The sequence below is a fragment of the Dermacentor silvarum genome, unplaced genomic scaffold (genome assembly GCF_013339745.2).
Source record: "Dermacentor silvarum isolate Dsil-2018 unplaced genomic scaffold, BIME_Dsil_1.4 Seq279, whole genome shotgun sequence".
Classification (NCBI taxonomy): domain Eukaryota; kingdom Metazoa; phylum Arthropoda; class Arachnida; order Ixodida; family Ixodidae; genus Dermacentor; species Dermacentor silvarum.
In genome coordinates, this window is record NW_023605973.1 from 14726 (window position 1) to 35158 (window position 20433).

General features: G+C 48.0%; 1 protein-coding gene and 1 pseudogene across 1 annotated transcript; one reads left to right on the plus strand and one right to left on the minus strand.

Moving 5' to 3' along the window:
• The first annotated feature begins 7508 nt into the window (after positions 1–7508).
• On the plus strand, positions 7509–9243 carry LOC125941777 (uncharacterized). Its single transcript, XM_049659615.1, has one exon. The coding sequence runs from the start codon at positions 8008–8010 to the stop codon at positions 9241–9243; it is 1236 nt and encodes a 411-aa protein (XP_049515572.1). The 5' UTR covers positions 7509–8007.
• Positions 9244–15601: 6358 nt separating this feature from the next.
• LOC119434851 (small nucleolar RNA U3) lies at positions 15602–15789 on the minus strand (annotated as a pseudogene).
• Positions 15790–20433: the final 4644 nt, after the last annotated feature.

Below are 20433 nucleotides of genomic sequence, written 5' to 3' on the forward strand. Positions count from 1 at the left end.
AATGGCCTTATTGGACACAGGAGCGACCATTTCAGTAATGAGTCTCACATTCAAATGCCTGCTAGGACGAAAGGTGCAGTTTTCATGGGACCGTGCCGACATGTTTCGTGGAGTGAGTGGAGAACTATTATACCCTGTAGGTCTGTGCAGTGTGAAAGTTAGCTTGGGCAGTGAAACATATAACTTAGAGTTCGTAGTTCTACCTCACGCTACGCATGACGTAATTCTGGGCCTGAATTTTCTGAAGCTGTGTGGTGCCAATCTTGACTGCCGAACGGGTGAAATAAGTGTAGATTCGAGCCTTCCGGCCGTATTTGTGGATCACCCGCGGTGTTACGAAAGTGAAAGTGCCCTTTGTGTGTCTGCAGATACCGTCGTACCGCCGTTGTCTGCCAAATGTGTCCCAGTCACCTGTTCTCCGGCAAACGACAGAACATTTGATGCTACCATAGAGCCCGTTCCCCTTAGTTGCATTTAGAAGAATGTTCTGGTGCCCTATTGAACGCTGTCGGCTATTGACGGGCGTACTGTCTTATGGACGATAAATTGCTCCAATGAACCCACAATACTACCAGAGGGTCTGAAACTTGCATCTATTCGTGAACATCAAGTGTTGGCGCTCGCCATCCTCGCAGAAGGCCCCGATGCCACGGATGAGTCCCATTCAGCTGCATGCGCGACGGACACTTCCATATTGGCTATGGTAAACAAATCGCTCAGTACTGACCAACTTCAGGAGCTCGCGAATATTCTACGAAAGCACTTCGCGGTGTTCGACTTTTCCCAGCAAGAGGCTCAACCATCCTTTCTCCCTTCTCGTGTACAGCACCGCATGACACAGGACCTCACCAGCCTTTGCGACAAAAGCCATACTGGGTGTCCCCTTCGGAGCGCAAGGTGATCAATGACCAAGTCCGTGACATCCTAAAGAAAAACGTTATCCAAGAGTCGAGTAGTCCGTAGGCAGCCCCAGTAATTCTAATCAGAAAGAAAGATGGCATATGGCGATTTTGCGTTGATTACCGCCGCCTCAACGCCGTTACCAAGAAAGACGTATACCCTTTGCCACGGATTGATGATGCCATAGATTGCCTTTCTTCGGCCTCATACTTTTCGAGTGTAGACTTGCGGTCCGGATACTGGCGGATTCTGATGCACAAGGCAGACAAGGAAAAAAATGGCATTCTTTATACCAGCCGGACTTTTTGAATTTAATGTGATGCCGTTCGGGGCTGTGTAACGCGCCCGCAACTTTTGAGCGATTCATGGACAACTTTTAGCGTGGTTTGAAGTAGGAAGTCTGCATGTGTTATTTGGATGATGTCGTGATTTTCGGACGCACGTTTTGTAAACACAACGCACGCCTCAATCTTGTGCTAGAGTGCCTAGGCAAAGCACGCTTGGTATTAAACTCCAAGAAGTGTCGCTCTGGCGAACGCCAAACGCTGGTTCTAGGCCACCTAGTGGACTAAGAGGGCATAAGACCTGATCCAGCGAAAACGGCTGCGGTCGAAGCCTTTTCACAACCTTGTTCAGTAAAAGAGCTGCGAAGCTTCTTGGGCCTTTGCTCATACTTGCGTCCGTTTATTCCCGGATTTGCTCACATCGTGCATCCACTGACGTGTCTGCTTCAAAAAGGCGTTCAATTTGACTGCACCCCAGAATGTGTGTCTGCTTTTCGTGAACTGAAGTTCCGTTTGACGTCCCATCCCGTTCTCAAACACTTCGACCCTGCGGCTCCAACAGAACTACACACGGATGCTAGCGGTATTGGTGTCGGCGCTGTTCTTATTCAACGCTTCGACACCAAAGAACACGTCGTAGCGTACGCGAGTCGCTCTCTAAGCAAGCCCGTGACTACACCGTCACGGAACAGGACTGTCTCGCAGTGATTTTCGCAGTACAGGGCTTTCGGTCATACCTGTACGGACGCCCTTTCACGATCATCACAGACCATCACTCTTTGTGCTGGCTCGTCAATCTGCGTGATCCATCTGGTTGGCTTGCACGTTGGACCCTCCATCTACAGGAGTACGACTTCACCGTTTCCTATAAAAGCGGTCGACGGCACGCCGGCGCAGACTGCCTTTCGCGGCTACCTATTCCCACAACGGACTGTGACGCGGACAACTTCGATCACTACGTCGTATCCTTGGAGCCAGCATTTCCTAATCAAAATACCTTTAAGACTCAGCAGCAAAACGACGACACTTTAAAGCAACTGCTGGCTGCCAAAAAGAAATCAACAGCCAATCGCTTTTGCACACGTGATGGGCTCCTATATAAGAACTATTCTACCACAGGCTCACGATATCTCCCCGTGGTCCCGAAAAGTCAACGCACTTCCATCTTGCGGGCTATGCATGATGACCCAACCTCCGGTCATTTGGGAGCAGCTAGAACACTTTGCTATCTTCAAGAAAGATTTTACTGGCCTAATATGCACCAGATGACGCGGCAGTACGTGTCTAGCTGCAACGAATGTCAACGTCGCAAGCGTCCCACAAGTACTCCTCCTGGTAGACTACACCCTGTTCCACCCCCAAGTACTCCATTCGAGCACGTCGGCGTCGACCTTCACGACCCGTTTCTACGGTCCTCTAATGGAAATCGTTGGGTCGTTGTGTGCACTGACCACCTGACATGCTACTGTGAGACGGCTGCAATACCATCGGCTACTGCAGCCGACGTGTGGCTTTTCTTGCTACGATTTATTATTCTCCGACACGGGCCTCCTAAAGTCGTTATTAGCGATCGTGGGCGACAGTTTACTGCAGATGTCATGGAAGAGATGCTTCGTCTATGTTGTTCAAGTTTTCGACACTCTACGACGTACCATCCCCAAACTAACAGCCTTACGGAACGCACCAACAGAACTCTCGCGAACATGTCCATGTACGTCTCAACAGATCACATGAACTGGGACAGTGTTCTACCTTTCGTGACTTATGCATTTAACACCGCCCAGCACGAAACTAGCGGCTACAGCCCCTTCTTTCTCCTTTACGCTCGGCCGCAACGTTATACCCGTGATACGATTTTCCCATTTATGAACCACGATGATGCCTGCATATCTGAGACCATCTGTCGTGCAGAAAAAGCCCGACGCCTTGCTTATTTGCGCACTCTTGCTTCACAAGATCGCTCAAAGGCACGTTACGACCGCCGACGCCGGCACGTCACATGATCCAGGTGACTTAGTGTGGATATGGACGCCTGCAAGAAATCGTGGGTTGTGCGAAAAACTACTGGCACACTATGTTGGACCTTATGTTGCTCTAGAGCGTATAAGCGAATTTAATTACCGTAGAACGCGCCTCCGTTCAAATTGTCGACGCTCTTCAAAGACTGAAGTGACTCATGTGGCCCGCTTGAAGCCCTTTACCTCTGTTTGACTCGCCCGGTGCACTTTGTCTGGGCGGGGGGATGTGTTACAAGCGTGAAAGTCTTGTGTTATTTGGGTATGTGCCATAAGCTGTAGTGGGACGCAGATATGAGGTGTGGAAGAAAAGGACGTTTGCCAAGGGATCACGAAATCGGCTAACATCTTGTGGTGTTCCTGGTTATATAACAGCATGGTTTCATTCATTTTTAAGTGAAAGAGAATTCTACTGCTACAAAAGTGGCTTTTCGTCTTCTAGGTGCAAACAAACGAGAGGAGTACCACAAGGTTCAGTCCTTTCCCCGGCGCTTTTTAATATTCTCATGAGCGCCTCAAGAAGCACAAAAGTGCCTTCACCGCTTTATGGGCCGACGAGCGATGGGGGCGGTGTTCCAGCAGCACCTGCACGACGGGCTTGTGTCAACGTCTGTGACTATTAGTGCACTAACACACGTGTCAGCGAACTAACCGCTCATTTCCCGTCTTTCCTTCCCTCCTCTCTCTCCCTGTCATCTTTGTGTTCCCTCTTCCCATTCCCCCGGTGTAGGGTAGCCAACCGGACGTTATCCTGGTTAACCTCCCTGCCTTCTGCTTTTCTCTTGCTTCCTACCTTCCTCATAAGCGCAATTCCCCATCACGAAGAAGTCACAACTTATGTTTATGCAGATGATATTGCGTTTTTCGCATCTGCAAATGACATTCATACGTTATATCAACGACTGCAAACTTACCTTTGTGCCCTGGAGAGCTGGCTAGATGTTAATCAGTTTTTACTCAATATACCAGCAAATGTGCATTCTAGTTTTTCCGGTAAATGAACCAGTGCATATCTCTCTCTCTTACCACCTACAAGACATACCACAGGTAGAATCGGTTAAGTACCTTGGAATAATTTATAACGCCTCTCTCAACTGGCGGCCACACATAGATCATGTGACTGGAAAAGGTACCCGTGCAATTGGCATTTTGCGCAGGCTGAGCAATCGTCGAATACGATTGAGAAGAGATACACTTCTAAGGATATATCGCATGTACGTTCGTCCTGTATTAGAATTTGGTTGCGCACTATTCTCTGGAGCTCCAGCTTACACTTTCCGCCCTTTGATCCTCTTAGAAAGAGAAGCTTTGCGTTTGTGCCTAGGGCTTCCTAAATTTGTTGCAAATTCTGTTCTTTATCTCGAATCCCGTGTTCCTCCTCTTTCGTGTAGGTTCCGTCTTTTGACAGTACAGACGTTTTTGAGAATTTATGAAACACCGGTGAGACGTTCTCAAACAATATTCATTTCCCAACCTGATTGGTTTTTTCGTGTAAACTGGCCGCGTTCACATACTCCCCAAATTACATTCACGCAACAATTACTTGGCCCTTTAGACGTGCGCATCTGTGATGTACTTCCGAGTCCTGACAGATCTGTTGCCACTGATATTCAATTCGATGACATCTTCCCTAATAATTCAAAATTACTTCCACATAGCATTCTAGATGGTCTATTACAAGATCATCTGCAGAGCCTGCAAACAAATATCGTTATTGCGAGAGATGCCTCACAATGTGAGGAAAAATCAGGTGTTGGTATATTTTCCCCTATTCTCGATTGGACATTTTCTCTTCGGCTGCCAGATTTTATACCCATATTTTTAGCCGAATTCATGGCGGTGGTGCTGGCTCTACGCAAATTAGACTCATCAATTACTTCTGCCGTGATAATCACTGATTCATTATCATTGTGCTCATCCCTCACCGCTTCTTGCGACTCTCGCATATTGAGGACGTTTCATTCATTGATACCTGGTTATTTGAAAAGTTTGCGCTTAATTTGGATGCCTGGCCATAAAGGACTTATTATAAATGAAATAGCAGATTCACTAGCCAAGGCGTCGATAACCGGACCAATTTTTCCGTATTGTCCTTTGACTGCCCATGTCACTGCTGCTAGATTTCGCAGGAGTGTCATTATGCAGGCAGTGTCAGGCTCTGCTCTAACCAATTGTTTGGAATACAGACATCTTCTATACCCTTGGCACAGAGACTTTTGCCAAAGCCGGAAAATTGAAGTGGCCATCACGAGGCTGCGCTGCCGTATCCCTACGTTAAACTTTTACTTACACAGGTCTGGTCTGGTCCCCTCACCATTATGCTCATTCTGTGGCGAAGCGGAGACAATAGACCATTTCTTGTTGTCTTGTCGGCGTTTTTCTGCAATAAGAAAATGATTACTGGAAATCCCTGCTTCGCAATATTGGCCTAGATTTATCGGAACCTGTAATTCTATCTTTTGGAGCCTCTATTATTGAGTTCAGCCACAGAAATGCTTGCTTGGCAATCCAAAATTATCTCAGAGAATCAAATCGGTTACCATGCTAAACTTATTGTCACCTTTCCCACCACAGTTTTCTTTCATTCATTTTTTAAACCTATTATTACTTAGATTTTTTTTCTTCTTCTCGTCTCACAAAATCTTCCTTTCTAAGCTCCAGTATTCCATTCGTTAATTCCCTTGTATTTATGCACCAAATACAACCACCCGATTCATGGCCAATCCCCCACTGTGGGTATGCGCCACAACCTCTCGGGTCAACAACAACAACAACACGGAATCTAGGCTGGCTCTCAAGACCGTCGGTTACGTCGTGTCCCAATAAACCCTCGCTTAACAGAATAACCCGTACTATATATATATATATATATATATATATATATATATATATATTACGGGTTATTCATATATATATATATATATATATATATATGTGTGTGTGTGTGTGTGCGTGTGTGTGTGTGTGTGTGTGTGTGTGTGTGTGTGTGTGTGTGTGTGTGCGCGCGTGCGTGCGTGAGCGTGTAGTCTGCAGGTGTAAAGGAAAACTGAGACATCCACCCAAATGTAGCAATTGCTACATTTGGGTGGATGTCTCAGTTTTCTCTATTACGTCAAGTCTGCAGGTGTCTGCATGCGTGTGTTCTTGTGGTTGTCTGCGCGCGTGAAGTGCATTTCCATGCGTGTCTTTGTGTGTACGTGTGCGCGTGTGTAGCATACATATGGGTATGAAAGAGTTGGTGTGTGTGAAAGATCGAGTGCGTGCTGTAAGATACAGAGTGCATATGTGCGTGCGTGCGTAAATTCTTATCGTGCGTGTTTATGTTTATGTGTGTTTGTGTGCGGGCGTCCCGGCGAGCCAGCGTGTCTATGTGCTTGTATGCGTTTGTGTGTAGTATGCATATGTCTGTGGTAGCGAATGCGAGTATGAGACGGAGAACGTGTGTGCGCGTGCGTGCGTGCGTGCGTGCGTGCATGTTTTTGTGTGTATTTATGTTCGTGTGCGTGTTTGTTTGCGTGTGGATACCTGCGTCTACACCAAACAACACAAAAACGTTACAGCTTTCTGCTCTTCGTCGAAACCGAACGCCATCCAATCATGCCACGCGGCGGTAGAGGGCGCTGCGGCGAGAGCAGCAGATGCAGCCGTGATTGCGCCACGGCGTCACAAGAGGAGAATGCGCGGGAACGTAAGAGTTAACAACGCTTCTATCCGGCACTTCTTGGAGTGCCACTTGGCCGCAGGGCGAGGCTTTCAGCTCCGGCAAATGATCCGGCTCGACGTGCCCCGAAAAGGAAACCTGAGATCATTGGCTTCCACCGCCTTAGTGAGCTGCTCTGTTCGCACTGTGGTCGATGTACGGTAAACGCGAACCCCCTCAGAGGGCGCATTAAGCGATATTGTCCCTATAAAGAAAGATCTTTAGTAGTTGGATGTGTTGCTGTACACTTTTGAGGTTCTAGAAATGGCTAGAAACAGTGTCGAGGTGGTAGAAAAAGACTGGGTTCAGAGCCTCGAGAAGTCAAGGCACAATGTAGCTCAAAATAATTTCGCAGTTTGGTAGTAAAGTAAATAACGCCAAACCGCCACGTCGTCCTCCGGAAAACTAGTCTCAAGAGAAGCGCCTGTGTCGTTAACAAATGTGTAGCGTGTGCCTGCGTGAAAAACAAAAAAGGGGAGAGGGGACAAGCTACGCGAATAAATATTACACTCAAACGCGGTGTTATTGGCGCACGTTTTCGTCAAGTACGGGTATACAACTATCGGATTTCCTTAAAAATTCATCTGGCATCAATCATTCTTTAACCAAAAAAATGACAGCAGATCCACGAGGTGAATGATGATGAGTGGGCGAAGCTCCGGAGGGAATCATCGGATCTCCCGCTTAAGGGGACGCTAGCACAAACGCGTTAGAAACGTGCAGTACTCTCTAGTAAGGGGGAGCGGCCACAGCGTCTTACGCAGCCATTTACACATGCCGGAACGTGCACCGCGTTTGCCGACGCCATCACATGACTGCTGAGAGAGTATACCCCCCGTATTCATAAACGCTCCTCGACTTGAACTTGACTTGCCACCGCTTTGGGCAGCGCGTTCGAAACGCGTTGAAGGTAAGGCGGAGAGGCCACAGCGTCTTACACCAGCTTCTTACATGGGCCGTAACGCGCTAGCACAAACGCGTTAGAAACGCGCTAGAAACGCGGCCTTTCGTTAATGTTGGGTATTTATAGCCATCGTGGTGCGTTTGTCCATGTCCGCTTCGTGGCGTAGTCATTCTGCTCCCGGTCACTGACGCGTGCGGACGCAGGATGGTTGGCTCCGAGCGAGCTGCGACAGCGGTCGTCAACGGCCGTGGTAGCCCGTCGTTTTCCGTGCCCAAGGACTACAGGATTATTTTGCCCAACGTTTCATCAGGTGAAGCTATGAAGCGTGCAGTCATGCTGCACTGCGACATCTCAGGTCGTCCATATCGCATCGAAGACTTTCGAAAGCCCTTACAAGACGCCGGCGTCATCAAGGACGTTGCTGTAATAGGTGCCTACCAGATGTCCCACGTCTGGCTCGTTAACCTGCGGACGGATGAAGCGAAAAAGAAGCTTATAGAAGCAGGAAGGTTGGTCGTCAAGGATCGTCTTTGCATCGTCATCGATCCCAACAGGCAAGAGGTGCGTCTGAAGTTGCATTGGGTGGCTTTGGATGTCACGAGCGATAACATTCGGAGGGCATTCAGTGAATACGGCGAAGTGAAGGAAGTGACCAATGACAGGTGGAAAGCGGAGGGCTTCGAATGTGCTGACTCACTGACAAAGTTTGTGCGATTGTTTTTGAAAGAGGGTATCGCACTGGACAACATTCCGCACCAGATGCGCCTGGGCAGCGGTACAGTGCTCATTGTGGCGCCAGGACGAGCCCCTCTTTGCCTTCGTTGCAAGCACACGGGTCATATACGGCGTGATTGCAGGGTACCGAAGTGCGCCGAATGTCATGCGTTTGGCCATGGACAGGAGGCATGTACTCGCAGCTACGCCAAAGCCGTGGGCAGATCTACAGTTGTAGACCAAAGCGAGCTTGTCATGGACGAGGAAGAGGCAGAGCAAGCTGCGGCACCTGCGACAGCCGACAAGAGCGGAACCGATCAGGGAGCTGACAAGGAAGTCCGCGTCTCGGGGCTGCAGACGCCGGCCACGACGGTGTCCAGCGTTGGTGAGCACCAAGAGACTGCTAAAACGAACGCGGTTGGCGTTGGTCCGGTGCTCCAGGATGAGGGCCCCACGGGAGAGTCCTCGGACGCGACCAGCGTCTCTCAAGCGCAGCAGGCAGCAAGCATAAAGCCAGCGGTCGACGAAAGTGCTTTGGGAAATATGGACGCGGAGACAACTCCGGCAAAGCGTCGCCATGACGACGTGAGTGCGGTGTCGCAGGAGGAGCGTCTGAGACAGGTCGAAGCTTCGCTGGAAGCGAATGGGGTGAAGAAGAAACCTCGCAGCGCCGTTCGGACGCGCGCGTCGTCCCTGACAAGGGGCGGCAAGGAGGTGAACTCTTAGACGCCTCTATGGCGACTGCACAAAGCGTCGAGATGGGAAATGAGGGCGTCTTGCCGGCGGTCTCGTCCGGCAGGAAAATTGTGTCGTTGGAGAGGTCCCTGCGCGTAGGAACAATTAATGTACGAGGATTAGCGACTAAAAGAAGGCAAAATCAGTTGTATCGTATTGCGATGGAACAAGAATTGGACATAATCGCAGTGCAGGAAACTAAAGTTCAAGGCGAGGACCAGACCGACGGCATGTTACGCCCGTTCTCGGCGCATTATAGTGTGTGCGTCAGTCACGCGGTGGGGACATCAGGAGGGTGTGTAATATTGGTGCGTAGTTGCTTAGGTATTGTTATACAGTCTGTTATAAGCTGTCCATCAGGCCGCTTTGTAGTTAGTGACTTAGTTTTTGCCGGCAATGAATGGCGCGTGTTTTGTTTGTATGCTCCAACTGACGTTGCACAGCGTCTAGATTATTTCGGCCGCATTAGTGAGTATTGTAACACTGATCGTATACTGATCCTTCTCGGCGATTTTAATTGTGTATGCTCAGCACGAGACAAAACGAGTACTACGCCGCACCGTGAGACTAGCATGATAAAGTTAATGGATATCATCAACGATTTCGCTCTGGAAGATGTGGGAGAATGTATTACCAGTGGGCATAATGTCCAATTCACGCATTTTCAAGGTTCTAGTCACGCACGCTTAGATCGTGCATATGTGTCGCTGGATATTGTGCCTCTGTGTAAGGATTATTGCGTAACACCCCTCTCCTTCACTGACCATTGCCTCGTGATGTTTAGCATTTGCAGCAAAAAAGAAAGAAAAGGAAAATTTAACTGGGATTCATGGAAAATTAATAATAAACTACTTGATGATGATGTTTTCAAAACTTTAGTACATGAGGGCATACAAGAACTGTACCGTGACAGTAATTCAGAAGCTGGGCCGAAATGGGAAATATTTAAGGCAAAAAATTAAAATGAAAGCTGTAGAAAGAAGCAGCATACTTAAACATGAAGAACGTATTCACGAGAGACTGTTACGTTCAAACTTGCAAACTCTTGTCAAAGAAGAGTGTCTAACGCCTGGAACCTTTAAGGGAGATATCCGTGCGGTGAAAGAAAAATTGGAGTTGTTAGACATGGAAAGATTTCGGGGTGCAATTATAAGAGCGAGAGCAGAGAAAACGGTAATGGCCGAAAGGCCTACAAAGCGCGCACTAGGGACGGAAAAAAGTTACGCGCAACGTAATACAATTGCAGAAATAACATACAATGGTGCCTTGACAGGTGCTAAAGACGAGATTGAGAAAGCCTTTTACGAGTATTACAGTGCTCTGTTTTCTTTAGGTACGGTAGATATCGACCACTTCAAAAGCGAATTTTTGGCGTTCATGCCACAATTAGATGACGAAACAAAGGATAGATTGCAGCTTTCAATCTCGGTAGGAGAGGTAGAGAAAGCAATCGAAGACCTAAATCCCGGGAAGTCCCCTGGCCCTGACGGGCTAAGTGCGGCTTTGTATAAAACCTTCACGCGAGAAATATCTCCGATATTGGGGCGCTTATTCAATGAGGCCTTTGAGTTTAAATCTCTGCCTCCTTCATTTCTCACTTCCCATACCATTTTTATTCCGAAAACGAACGATTCTATCAAACTTCGGCAGGTATCAGCCTATCGTCCTATCAGTCTGACAAATGTTGATTACAAAATTTTTATGAAAATAGTGGCTAGAAGGTTGCAAAGCGTAATAAAAGAAATAGTGGGCCCGCATCAAACATGCGGAATAAAGGGCAGAAGCATCTTTACCAACATTCACAAAGCGAGGTGTGTATTAGAGTGTTGTGACGTCATGAAGGGTGCAGTTGCGATGCTCCAGATTGATTTTGAGAAGGCATTTGACCGCGTGCCACATGACTTACTTATAACTGTCTTAGAACATGCAAATGTTGGCACAGTAATAACTGAAGCTGTTCGTATGGCGTACAGTGGTTGTAGTACCAGGCTCATTGTTAACAAAGAAGTTGGAAATCTCATCCAAGTGCGTCGCTCAGTTCGCCAAGGTTGTCCTATTTCCCCTCTCCTTTTTTGCGTGTTCATTGAAAGCTTTTGCCTAAGTATTATAAACCGCAGTACAATTAGTGGCTTCAGGCTACATGCATCTGAAGTACGCGTTCTGGCCTATGCAGACGATATAGGTGTTTTTTGTTCAAATCTCGAAAGTATAGCGGAGGTTATTACCATTGTAAAACGTTTTTGTCAGGTAAGCGGCAGTGCAGTCAATTGGGGAAAATGTATTGGTTTTTGGCATGGCGATTGGGATCTCACGCCACAGTTTTTCCTAAATGTGCAGTGGGTAACAACCCCGGTGAAGTATTTAGGCGTACCCTTAGAAAATTACACCGACAGTGATCCCTATTGGAGGAGACAGACAGAAGAAATCCGAGAAAAAGCCGCGAAATGGAAGGGCAGAGATTTATCAATCTTTGCTCGTGCAACGGTTTGCAATTTGTTTTTCATTAGTAAATTGTGGTATGTGTTACAAGTGCTCTACTGTTCTCGAGTGAATGTGCAGAGACTTCATCGAGTTTTTGCCGTGTTTATATGGGGATCCACATGGGAACGAATAAGTCGGACGAACCTTTTTCGGCGTGTTCGTGATGGGGGCTTAAGCTTATCGCATTTATTTCTGAGACAGCTCATAAATCGTTTTTTGTACCTTCGAGATGTTCAGGATCCTTTCCTGCGCACAGTTTGCCAGGTACGACTGGTCAGTGCTTTGCCCAACTTTGTCATCTCTTCCAATAAAATGGAAGGTCGACTACAGGGTTACCTTAAAGAGGTTGTTGAGTCGTGCCGCTTCCTGGAGGCCCGTTTCTCGATTGAATATTTAAGCGCAGTGTCTCGTAAAAAATTGTATAATGATTTATGTGATATTGTTCTCCCAATTCCATTGTATCGGACTCATTTCTCGGGCGGAAAGTGGCGCAAGGTGCTGAAACGTGTAAAAAGCATGCCTGTGCGTCCTGGGGTGAAAACCTTCTTCTTTAAATTACATGCAGGCGTTTTGCCAGTTAAGACTTGGCTTTCTGATAAGGGATTCTTCGTTCCGTGGGGTGACCACTGTTTCTTGTGCCGGAAACCTGAAACTATTGAACACGTGTTCCTGGAATGCTGGGATGGCGTGTTCTTCTGGGATGTCCTGCAAAGGACCTTAAAGAAGGATTTCCCTTTGGATGCACAGGGAATAAGGTACCTAATGGTTGATAACGAGGATGGTTTTCCATATGATATTACAATGTTAATGGCTCTGCATAGTATCTGGACGTCACGCATGGCTGTTCGCCATGCAGACGTTGATGCTCGCCCTGCAATAGAGTACTTTCGCGAGTCTGTAATTTCATTTCTCGAAATGGAAAAAGTGAAAAAGTGTGTACCCGATTGGGTGCCCCGTATGGAAGGCTTGTTACACATGAAACAGTTCTAAAATTATAATTTTGTCACTATGTGGTTGGCTGTTGTATCAATGAAATAAAGAAAAAAAAAAAAAAAAAAAAAAAAAAAAAAAGCTTCGTGGCGTAGTGGGCTAACGCCGCGCGCTCGGAAGCGAGGGGTCCCTGGTTCGATTCCGCGCTACGGACGCAACTTCGGAATTTTTTTCTCATTTTTCTCAGACTGGTTACACACTACTACTACTACTACGACGGGGACGGAACGGGTGCCGCCATAAGGAGCTTCGCCCCTAAAAGCTCATGTTCTCCGCACGCAGACGTCATTTCGCAGGGCGCGTGTTTGAGACTAGGTTGCGTATGGTTTGCTTTCAAAGTAGCTGAATGTGTATTAGAAACGACAGCTTTGTTTTAAGACGGGAGACCCTTACCCTACAGACATTTTTTTTTCATGGGCGCCGCCATATTTCGTATGCAGTGGCGCCAACTATGAGCAGTCGGTATCCTGGCTTGGGTGAGCACTACGTTTTGCATGCCAAGTATGCGCACGGTGGCAGTTCTGGTGGTTGTTCTCCAGCTAGTGCGGTCGATTTAGTATAATGTGGTGTCTGCTACGTGGGAAACGGTTCTGTGAGACGTACTGAAGTTATTTAAGAGGACATGGGCCAGAATTTCTGCTGGCGTTAAGACGGACAGAACACCCAGCGCGATCTCTGCGCGCGTGTTTGAGCCTACAGTCAGCCTCGGAGAACAGTTGTATATTTCTAAAAATTCGTTTTACGAGTGTGACCTTACTGAAAAATACTCCCGTACTTCTATGATGTCATTTAGCAGCAACTATAGCAGTGAAGAAACAAACGCAACGGCCGTAACAATGTGGGTACCCTTTTGCTACAAAAAGTTGTGCTGCTTATTTGACTAGAGTTGAAATTGTTTTCTGTGGATACATTGCGCGACCATACCTCGTTTGTTGGGCACGGTTTCCGCCCATGAATGAAACAGTTTTGGTTACCAATAACAGCATACCATACAGTGTGAATCACACTTGCAGAGTGAAACATTGATTCCCCTTTATGAAGCGGTTTGTACATTATAACGCATGGCCCGAGTATGCGCCATGACCATACCGTCTATACGTGGTCTTGCGAGGTTACCCAGTGTTTCTTTCCTTTCCAAGCGAAGCTTGTATTGCCTCACAAGTGTCGGTGCCGTTGAAGGTGTGACCGCAAAAAAACCGTCTCGCGCAAGTCTCGCGCAAGTGAAGGAAAACGGCGGGAAAGGCTAAGAATAGACCGCTGATGAAACACGTGAGGCGCGCGCCCGTAACACGTGAGGACTCCGATGCGAGGACTGCCAGGCTGAGTGACGTGTCCATGTTGTGGACACGTCACTCAGCCTGGCAGTCGTTGCCTCGGACTACTCCAGGAGCACCCTAAAGCGACTGCTGCTGAGCTGCCACCCCGATGCACGCGTGGCGAGGCGGAGTCCCCCGACTTTGCTGCCAGACGGGGGACTGACCAGCAGCGAGCGATTCCTTCTGCTACGCCTACGAATTGGGTGCTGTTGAACAGCCGCCGTGAGCTTCCGCCTGGGCAGCACAGCGTCGCCAGCCCGCACACATTGCGGGGCAGACGAAACAGTAGAGCATCTCCTGTGTTGCTGTCGCACACTAAACCCACACCGAACCACTATGGTGGCTCAACTACGTTGCATGGGCCTGCCAGCAGCCACCAGCAACGATCTCCTTTTTCCTGCCCGCAGTCCCAGCCGGGTGTTCAGGGTAGTGCTCAACTACCACGCTGACTCGCTGCTGGCTGAACGGCTGTAAAGGTATCCTGCCTGCGACGAAGACGCGGATGACTACTCCCTCCACCCCCCCCCCCCTCCCCGCGTCTTCTATCCCTCTTCCTACGTGCTCTCCTATCATTCCCACCATCTCTTTCTCGCTCTTTGCCCTCTTTCCAGCCCCTATACTCCTCCACCCCATTGCAGGGTAGTAAACCGGAAACTCGCTTCTGGTTAATCTCCCTGCATTTCCTCTCTCGCATGCCTGAAAGCTTACACCCCGCATGCTTTTCGGTCAGCACTTCAGGCCATTCTCTTCATCGGCCCATTCATCTGCCCCGGGCGCAGACGTTACCGCATTCGGCTGCGAGCCTCGGATCCATGACGCAGACTCCGGCGTTCGTTCCGCGTTAACATCCGATGCTACCAAAACCCACGTGATCAAGTGATGATCCCACGTTCATGGCGCTGGACCTGCTGCGGCTCGCACTGAGAAATCTCACGGTGAACGGACGCCGGGGCCCACATCCAACGAATTGACTTTGCCCAATTCGAAAATTAACTTGACACACGTTCAAAACCGACCTGACCCACATTCAAAATTGACTTGGCCTGCTTCCAAAATCTGGGTGGCCCACCTCCAAATTTGACTTTTCCAAATTCGAAATTTGAGTTGACCCACGTTCAAAACCAACCTGGTCCCCTACCAAAATCAGGGCATAAATTCTCCCTTCAGTGGAGGGGAGGTGGGGGGCGCTCATAGCACGCACGCTCATATATATATATATATATATATATATATATATATATATATATATATATATGTATGTATTATATATATATATACTACTTCACTAATTACGTGCTAGTAAATATTGTAATTTGCAAATTGTAGCCTTGGAGTTCGCACGAAGGATCCATTTGGAACGAATTCCCGGGATGACACCAGTTTCGTGAGATACATTCCCGAACCCGTCGGAAAACTGCCTTGGCGTTCCAGCTACTTTTGTTCGTCAATGCGTAGCACGACATTGCGTAAAACGAGATTAGCATGCGCCACAATGCTTACGCAGACTTGCGCAAATCTCGGAGGAGTTTCTGCGATACCTTTGTTTTCATAGGACACACCCGGCCACTCAGGCTGGGTCTCCGCCCTCTCAACAGCAACAAGGACCGAGAGAATGGTCATCAATGACAGGAACGTGGGTTGGAACCCCAACTTCCGACCCTCGACTCGTCATCGTGGTCGACTGTGCTCCGAGATCGCGGATGCGCCTCGACAATCGTACTATAGAAATGATCCTATGAAGCACGATCTTGCCCGACAAATATTCGACGACAGCACCCCACTAAAACTGTTTGGGCAAGTTGCACAAGTTTAGAAACTTCTTCGTACAAAAAAAAATGCTTTTCCCCAATATCTGCGTAGATTTGTCTTAACTCCATATGAAAACGTCACCTGGCGCACATGTCTTTAATCCTAAAAAAGAGTTTTGCATGAGTTAATTAAAATATCAAACAAACGGTGAACCTATTCTTGCGCTCAACGCTCTCTTCAAGTCGTGTTTGAGATGGCGGTTGCTGAAAATCCTTTTTTGTTTCTTTTTTTCGATAGATGGCGACCATTTCGGCCAACTAACCACTCAAGACAAGCATGATTAAAATCTTGCGAGCCGCAATCAGATCAAAACCCATTCTTTTGTTAGGTCTTATTCGGCCCGACCTATACGATGCGCTCATCCATGTTACGGAAATTGCGTCCACACAAATAGACGCGTCGCATTCTTTCTATAAAATCCCCTTTGGATATATTACTGTTTTAGAAGGTTCACGCTGGTTTTTCGCACATGCAGCGGCTTTTCGTCCAGTGAAATCCGATACAGTCAAAATAGTTCATGACACGCAGTACACAAACCGCCGCTGATGATGCACGTCGCGTGTGTGTGCGCAGCGAAGAGAAATTTCCGCGTACTGTAGTTGCTGCTTCAATGAAAAGCCTACACAGTGGTTTCCAGACGACCTTGTATGAACTGACATCACGTATAATTCCTCAAGGAACGAGCTAGGTCATCTACAAATCGTTCCACAGCAAAAGACGGCAACATATTCAAGCAGCGCCACGCCGCGGCTCGCACAAGCCAGATAGGAGGAAAGGCTAGCGGTGGCGCACCATTTCCTCCTCACCGAAAAACACCGACGAGAGAGAGAGAGATATATCAAAGAGAGGAAAGGGCAGGGACGTCAACCAGGCGAGCGTCTGGTTTGCTACCCTACGCTGGGGCGAGGGAACGGGTGAACAGAAAGAGGAAAAGAGGAAGTGATCACTGTGTGGGCAGTGAAGCGCCATGACCCCAAATTGTGGGCATGAATTTATTTTGATGCTGCCCTGATGATGGTGGTGACTACGACGATGATGAGCTGCGAACATTTTAGCATCATTCAACACAAATGTGGCGCTGTTGACTTCACCTGGTTGTGAACCAATCAGTCAGGGGGGCTAGTTAGTTGATCAATCTGCGGTCTGCATGCGCAGGAAAGACGGGGACAGAAGAAGACAAAAGTAGTCAGCATGAGGTGCGTCGGCTATCGGTTGAGAATGTATTGTGCTTTGATAAACATACTCGTTTATAGAAGCAATATGTCGCAGCAGAGGAATGAACAGACGGTGTAGAAAGATGAAGAGGCCGGTATATCGACATGGGCATGACCTATGCTGCAAAGCATATTAACTGTTCACACGCAGCCGAAAACGAGGTTTTTTGTCGGAGAAAGCCTCGAAGGACCGTTAAAGCACCTAATTTCAGTCTCTTCCACTTCCACGATTTCACATGCTGTCTGCTCACGACTTTGCACAATAGTTGTTCTTTTTTCCTGTTAGTGGCACGCAGGCGGGAGCTTTGTAATGAACAGGAAGGCGGGCTCATATTGTTGTAATTCAGTTCACGTTAGATTTATGCTCCTTCAGCCCTTTCTGAGACAATGACCCGTCTGCCCTGTATACACTTTATACAAAAATTTGTTAACTCTTTGGGGCGATAGAAAATATTCATCGCCTATCTCGTGTGCACACTTTGTAGCGCTACGACACTTTCCTATCAGGAACGCTATGTCACGATGATTCTCCGCAAGTCGTTCTTGACCTTCCTTCGTCCTTCCGCTCAGGCCCGTGAATTTTGGACATTGCCCCTTCGGTAATCCGTCAAAGTTCACGGCGATGCACTAGCGTAACTCAATGAGCAGCATTTAAAAAATAATATTTTGAAAGGCCACCCGAATTTCAACAATTTCAGTTAGCAAATTCGAGAGGTTGAACCCTTATAGGAACATTCACATTTACGAAACTTATTTGTAACATTCCTGTTTTGTTATAGATAGCAACGTTTTAATCCTGGTCAAAACACTGCTATAACGCAGTAAAGACCTTACGACTAACTTAAACGTTGCTAACTGAAGAAGGGTGTCAAAATTCTGGTGGGCTTCCGAAATGTATATGTATGTTTACGTGGTGCTTATTGAAATACGCTGGTGCCCTTTGGTGAAATTGGACAGATATCAGAAGAGGTAATTTCCGAAGTTCCTCGAGGCGTACAAGTGCTCACTCACAAGTTTCTTCGTGTGCCGTCGTTCCAGTGCTCAAGTTTCTCCGACGGTGAAATAGCAACTAGCTCAGCTATCCACCTTACTGTCTATCGTAGGGAAGCATATATGAAAGCATACGGACATTTATCTGCACTTCCACCAACACTACAATTGCTCAGCGAGAAGAACACTCTCCGCAGACCGCTCCCAAAGTTCACGAAGAGCCGGGAAACCACACCCATGACGTGCTTCACAACAGTCCAGGGGGCATTATGGTGACGCCCCGGGAGTTGTCGTTGTGTAAAGATCCAGCCCTATGACGGTCCGTGAGAGCTGACATTCGGTCTAATTGGCATAGATGCATCTATGCATCTATGACGTCCAGCACGTGGCACAAAAAGCGCTGCCACTTACTTTTTGCAATTTCTTCACTGGCCTTCGCTGACCCCAAAAGAAATATAAATAGTGAAATTCAACCTTCTGGACGTCATCGGAGCAAATCAACGGCTTGATGTTGGCTGTGTGTGTGTGTGTGTTTGTGTGTGTGAGTGTGTGTGTTTGTGTGTTTGTGTGCGTGCGTGTATTTGTGTGCGTGCGTGCGTGGCGTGCGTGCGTACGTGTGCAGTGCGCGGGCGTGCGTCCTCAACAATATAAATCGTGCAGTAATGTCTTCACGACTTTTCAACTGTTGCGGGGACACGTTTGGTGTCGTTCTCCAGAAATGTGGTGTGTGATTCCACACATCGGAAGCCTAATTCGAATCCTATAATTACGAAATGCAATCGAAACGCCCATTACGAACTCTGTTATACCGCGACAATAAGTTAAAGCTAGAGTAATAGCAGCACACTATACAGAGGCATTACTATACAACTACCGAACGGTTCCCAAAAACAAGCCACGAACACTGACCGAACAAGGGGCGTGTCTGACAGGTAATGAAGAAGCAAAAAAAACTTTCGAGAGCACAGTAGTTGTCGCTGGCCTATAACGCCGCTTCTCCGTTCACTATCACACGTTGATGCGAACAGTTTTCATTATACGCGGATCGCTTTTCTTCTCCGTCTCATTCACAAGATGCCAGGAAACGCTGCTGCCACACTGACTTGACTCGGCTGCAACCAGGCCAGCAGGGGCATCGTTCCGACGGTAATTCCCCCTCCAGATGGCGCTCTGCGTGAGCTCGCCGCGCCCCCTGGTTGAAGATTGAGACGTCAGTCAAAAGAAAAGTAGCGAAAGGGAGAGATTGGGGTGGTGCTGGGCGGAGTCACACCGCAGGTTGTTGCGATTGATTATATCGAACTGGCTGCGCTCGTCGAGAGGAGGCCGCCTTATCTCCGTATCGGACTCTTCTTCGGGTCTCTTTATGGTCCGAGCCGAGGGCGAACGATCTTGCCAAGCCGTTGTCGGCTTGCCTCATGCCCGAGAAAAGTAATTTGTGCCCGGCCGTGGCGGCGCACCGGGCTTCTGATGAACGCGGTCTTTCATTTTCTGCCCGAGCCCCCAGACTGCGCTACCCTCCTCCCCCCCATGAACGGACCCTCCCCACCCGTCGCGCTAACCATGCCCTCAACAGGAGGCGTTGTATCGGTCTCACTTGCCTTATTTAGGGACGCGGGAAAGATTTTTTGCCACTCGTCTGCGTTGCCTCTGAACTTTTTCTCACTTATTGCTTTATACATGGGCGTCTATAGCTGCGCCATGTATGAAACGTCTTCTGACAGCGGGGCTGGTATCGCCAGCTTGCCTCAAGGTTGCCCGCGCGGATAGGCCGATCGTTGAAGGCGCAACTTGTTTTCCGGGCCCGATGAGGACCTTCACTGCAGGCGCAGCGCCGGCTCACTGAATCTTCCTTTCTTGTTTTTGTTTTCCTTCGCAAGTCATGTTTATGTTTGTACTTTTTTAACCACCCACCGAATTTTGGTTATAGCTTCGGTAAGAAATTTTAGAAAGGCCCTTTGACGGCATCGAGTGCGCCGAACAGGCTATATAACTCAAAGAGCGCTGTATCTGGCGCTTGGCTTCAGGCAGGACGAGTCTTCCATGACACATTAGGTGGCTGTGGCGTTCCTGCGATTAAGTGGTGGTGTTAGGAGCGATGAACTACTCTTCCTGTCTCCTGTAGCGCTCGTTTTGTTGCCTTTTTTTCAAATACGAATGACTACCACTTAACATGAGGCAAGCTGCGTAAAATTGAGTGTCATTCAGCCTTTACCTGTCGGTGAGCACCTAATCTTGTTTTTTTTTTTTTTTTTTTTTTACCAACGTACGTCTTACGTACAAGTTTATTTCCCTCTTTCAGAGCCTGTGCGTGTTTGTCTATGTGAAACGGGCTAATTAGGCTATTACGAGAGAGAGAGATTTATTATGGGAGAGCAGCTGAG

What these genes read in the sequence shown, in the direction of transcription:
- LOC125941777 (XM_049659615.1), top strand. Translation starts at nt 8,008, where the DNA reads ATGGTTGGCTCCGAGCGAGCTGCGACAGCGGTCGTCAACGGCCGTGGT.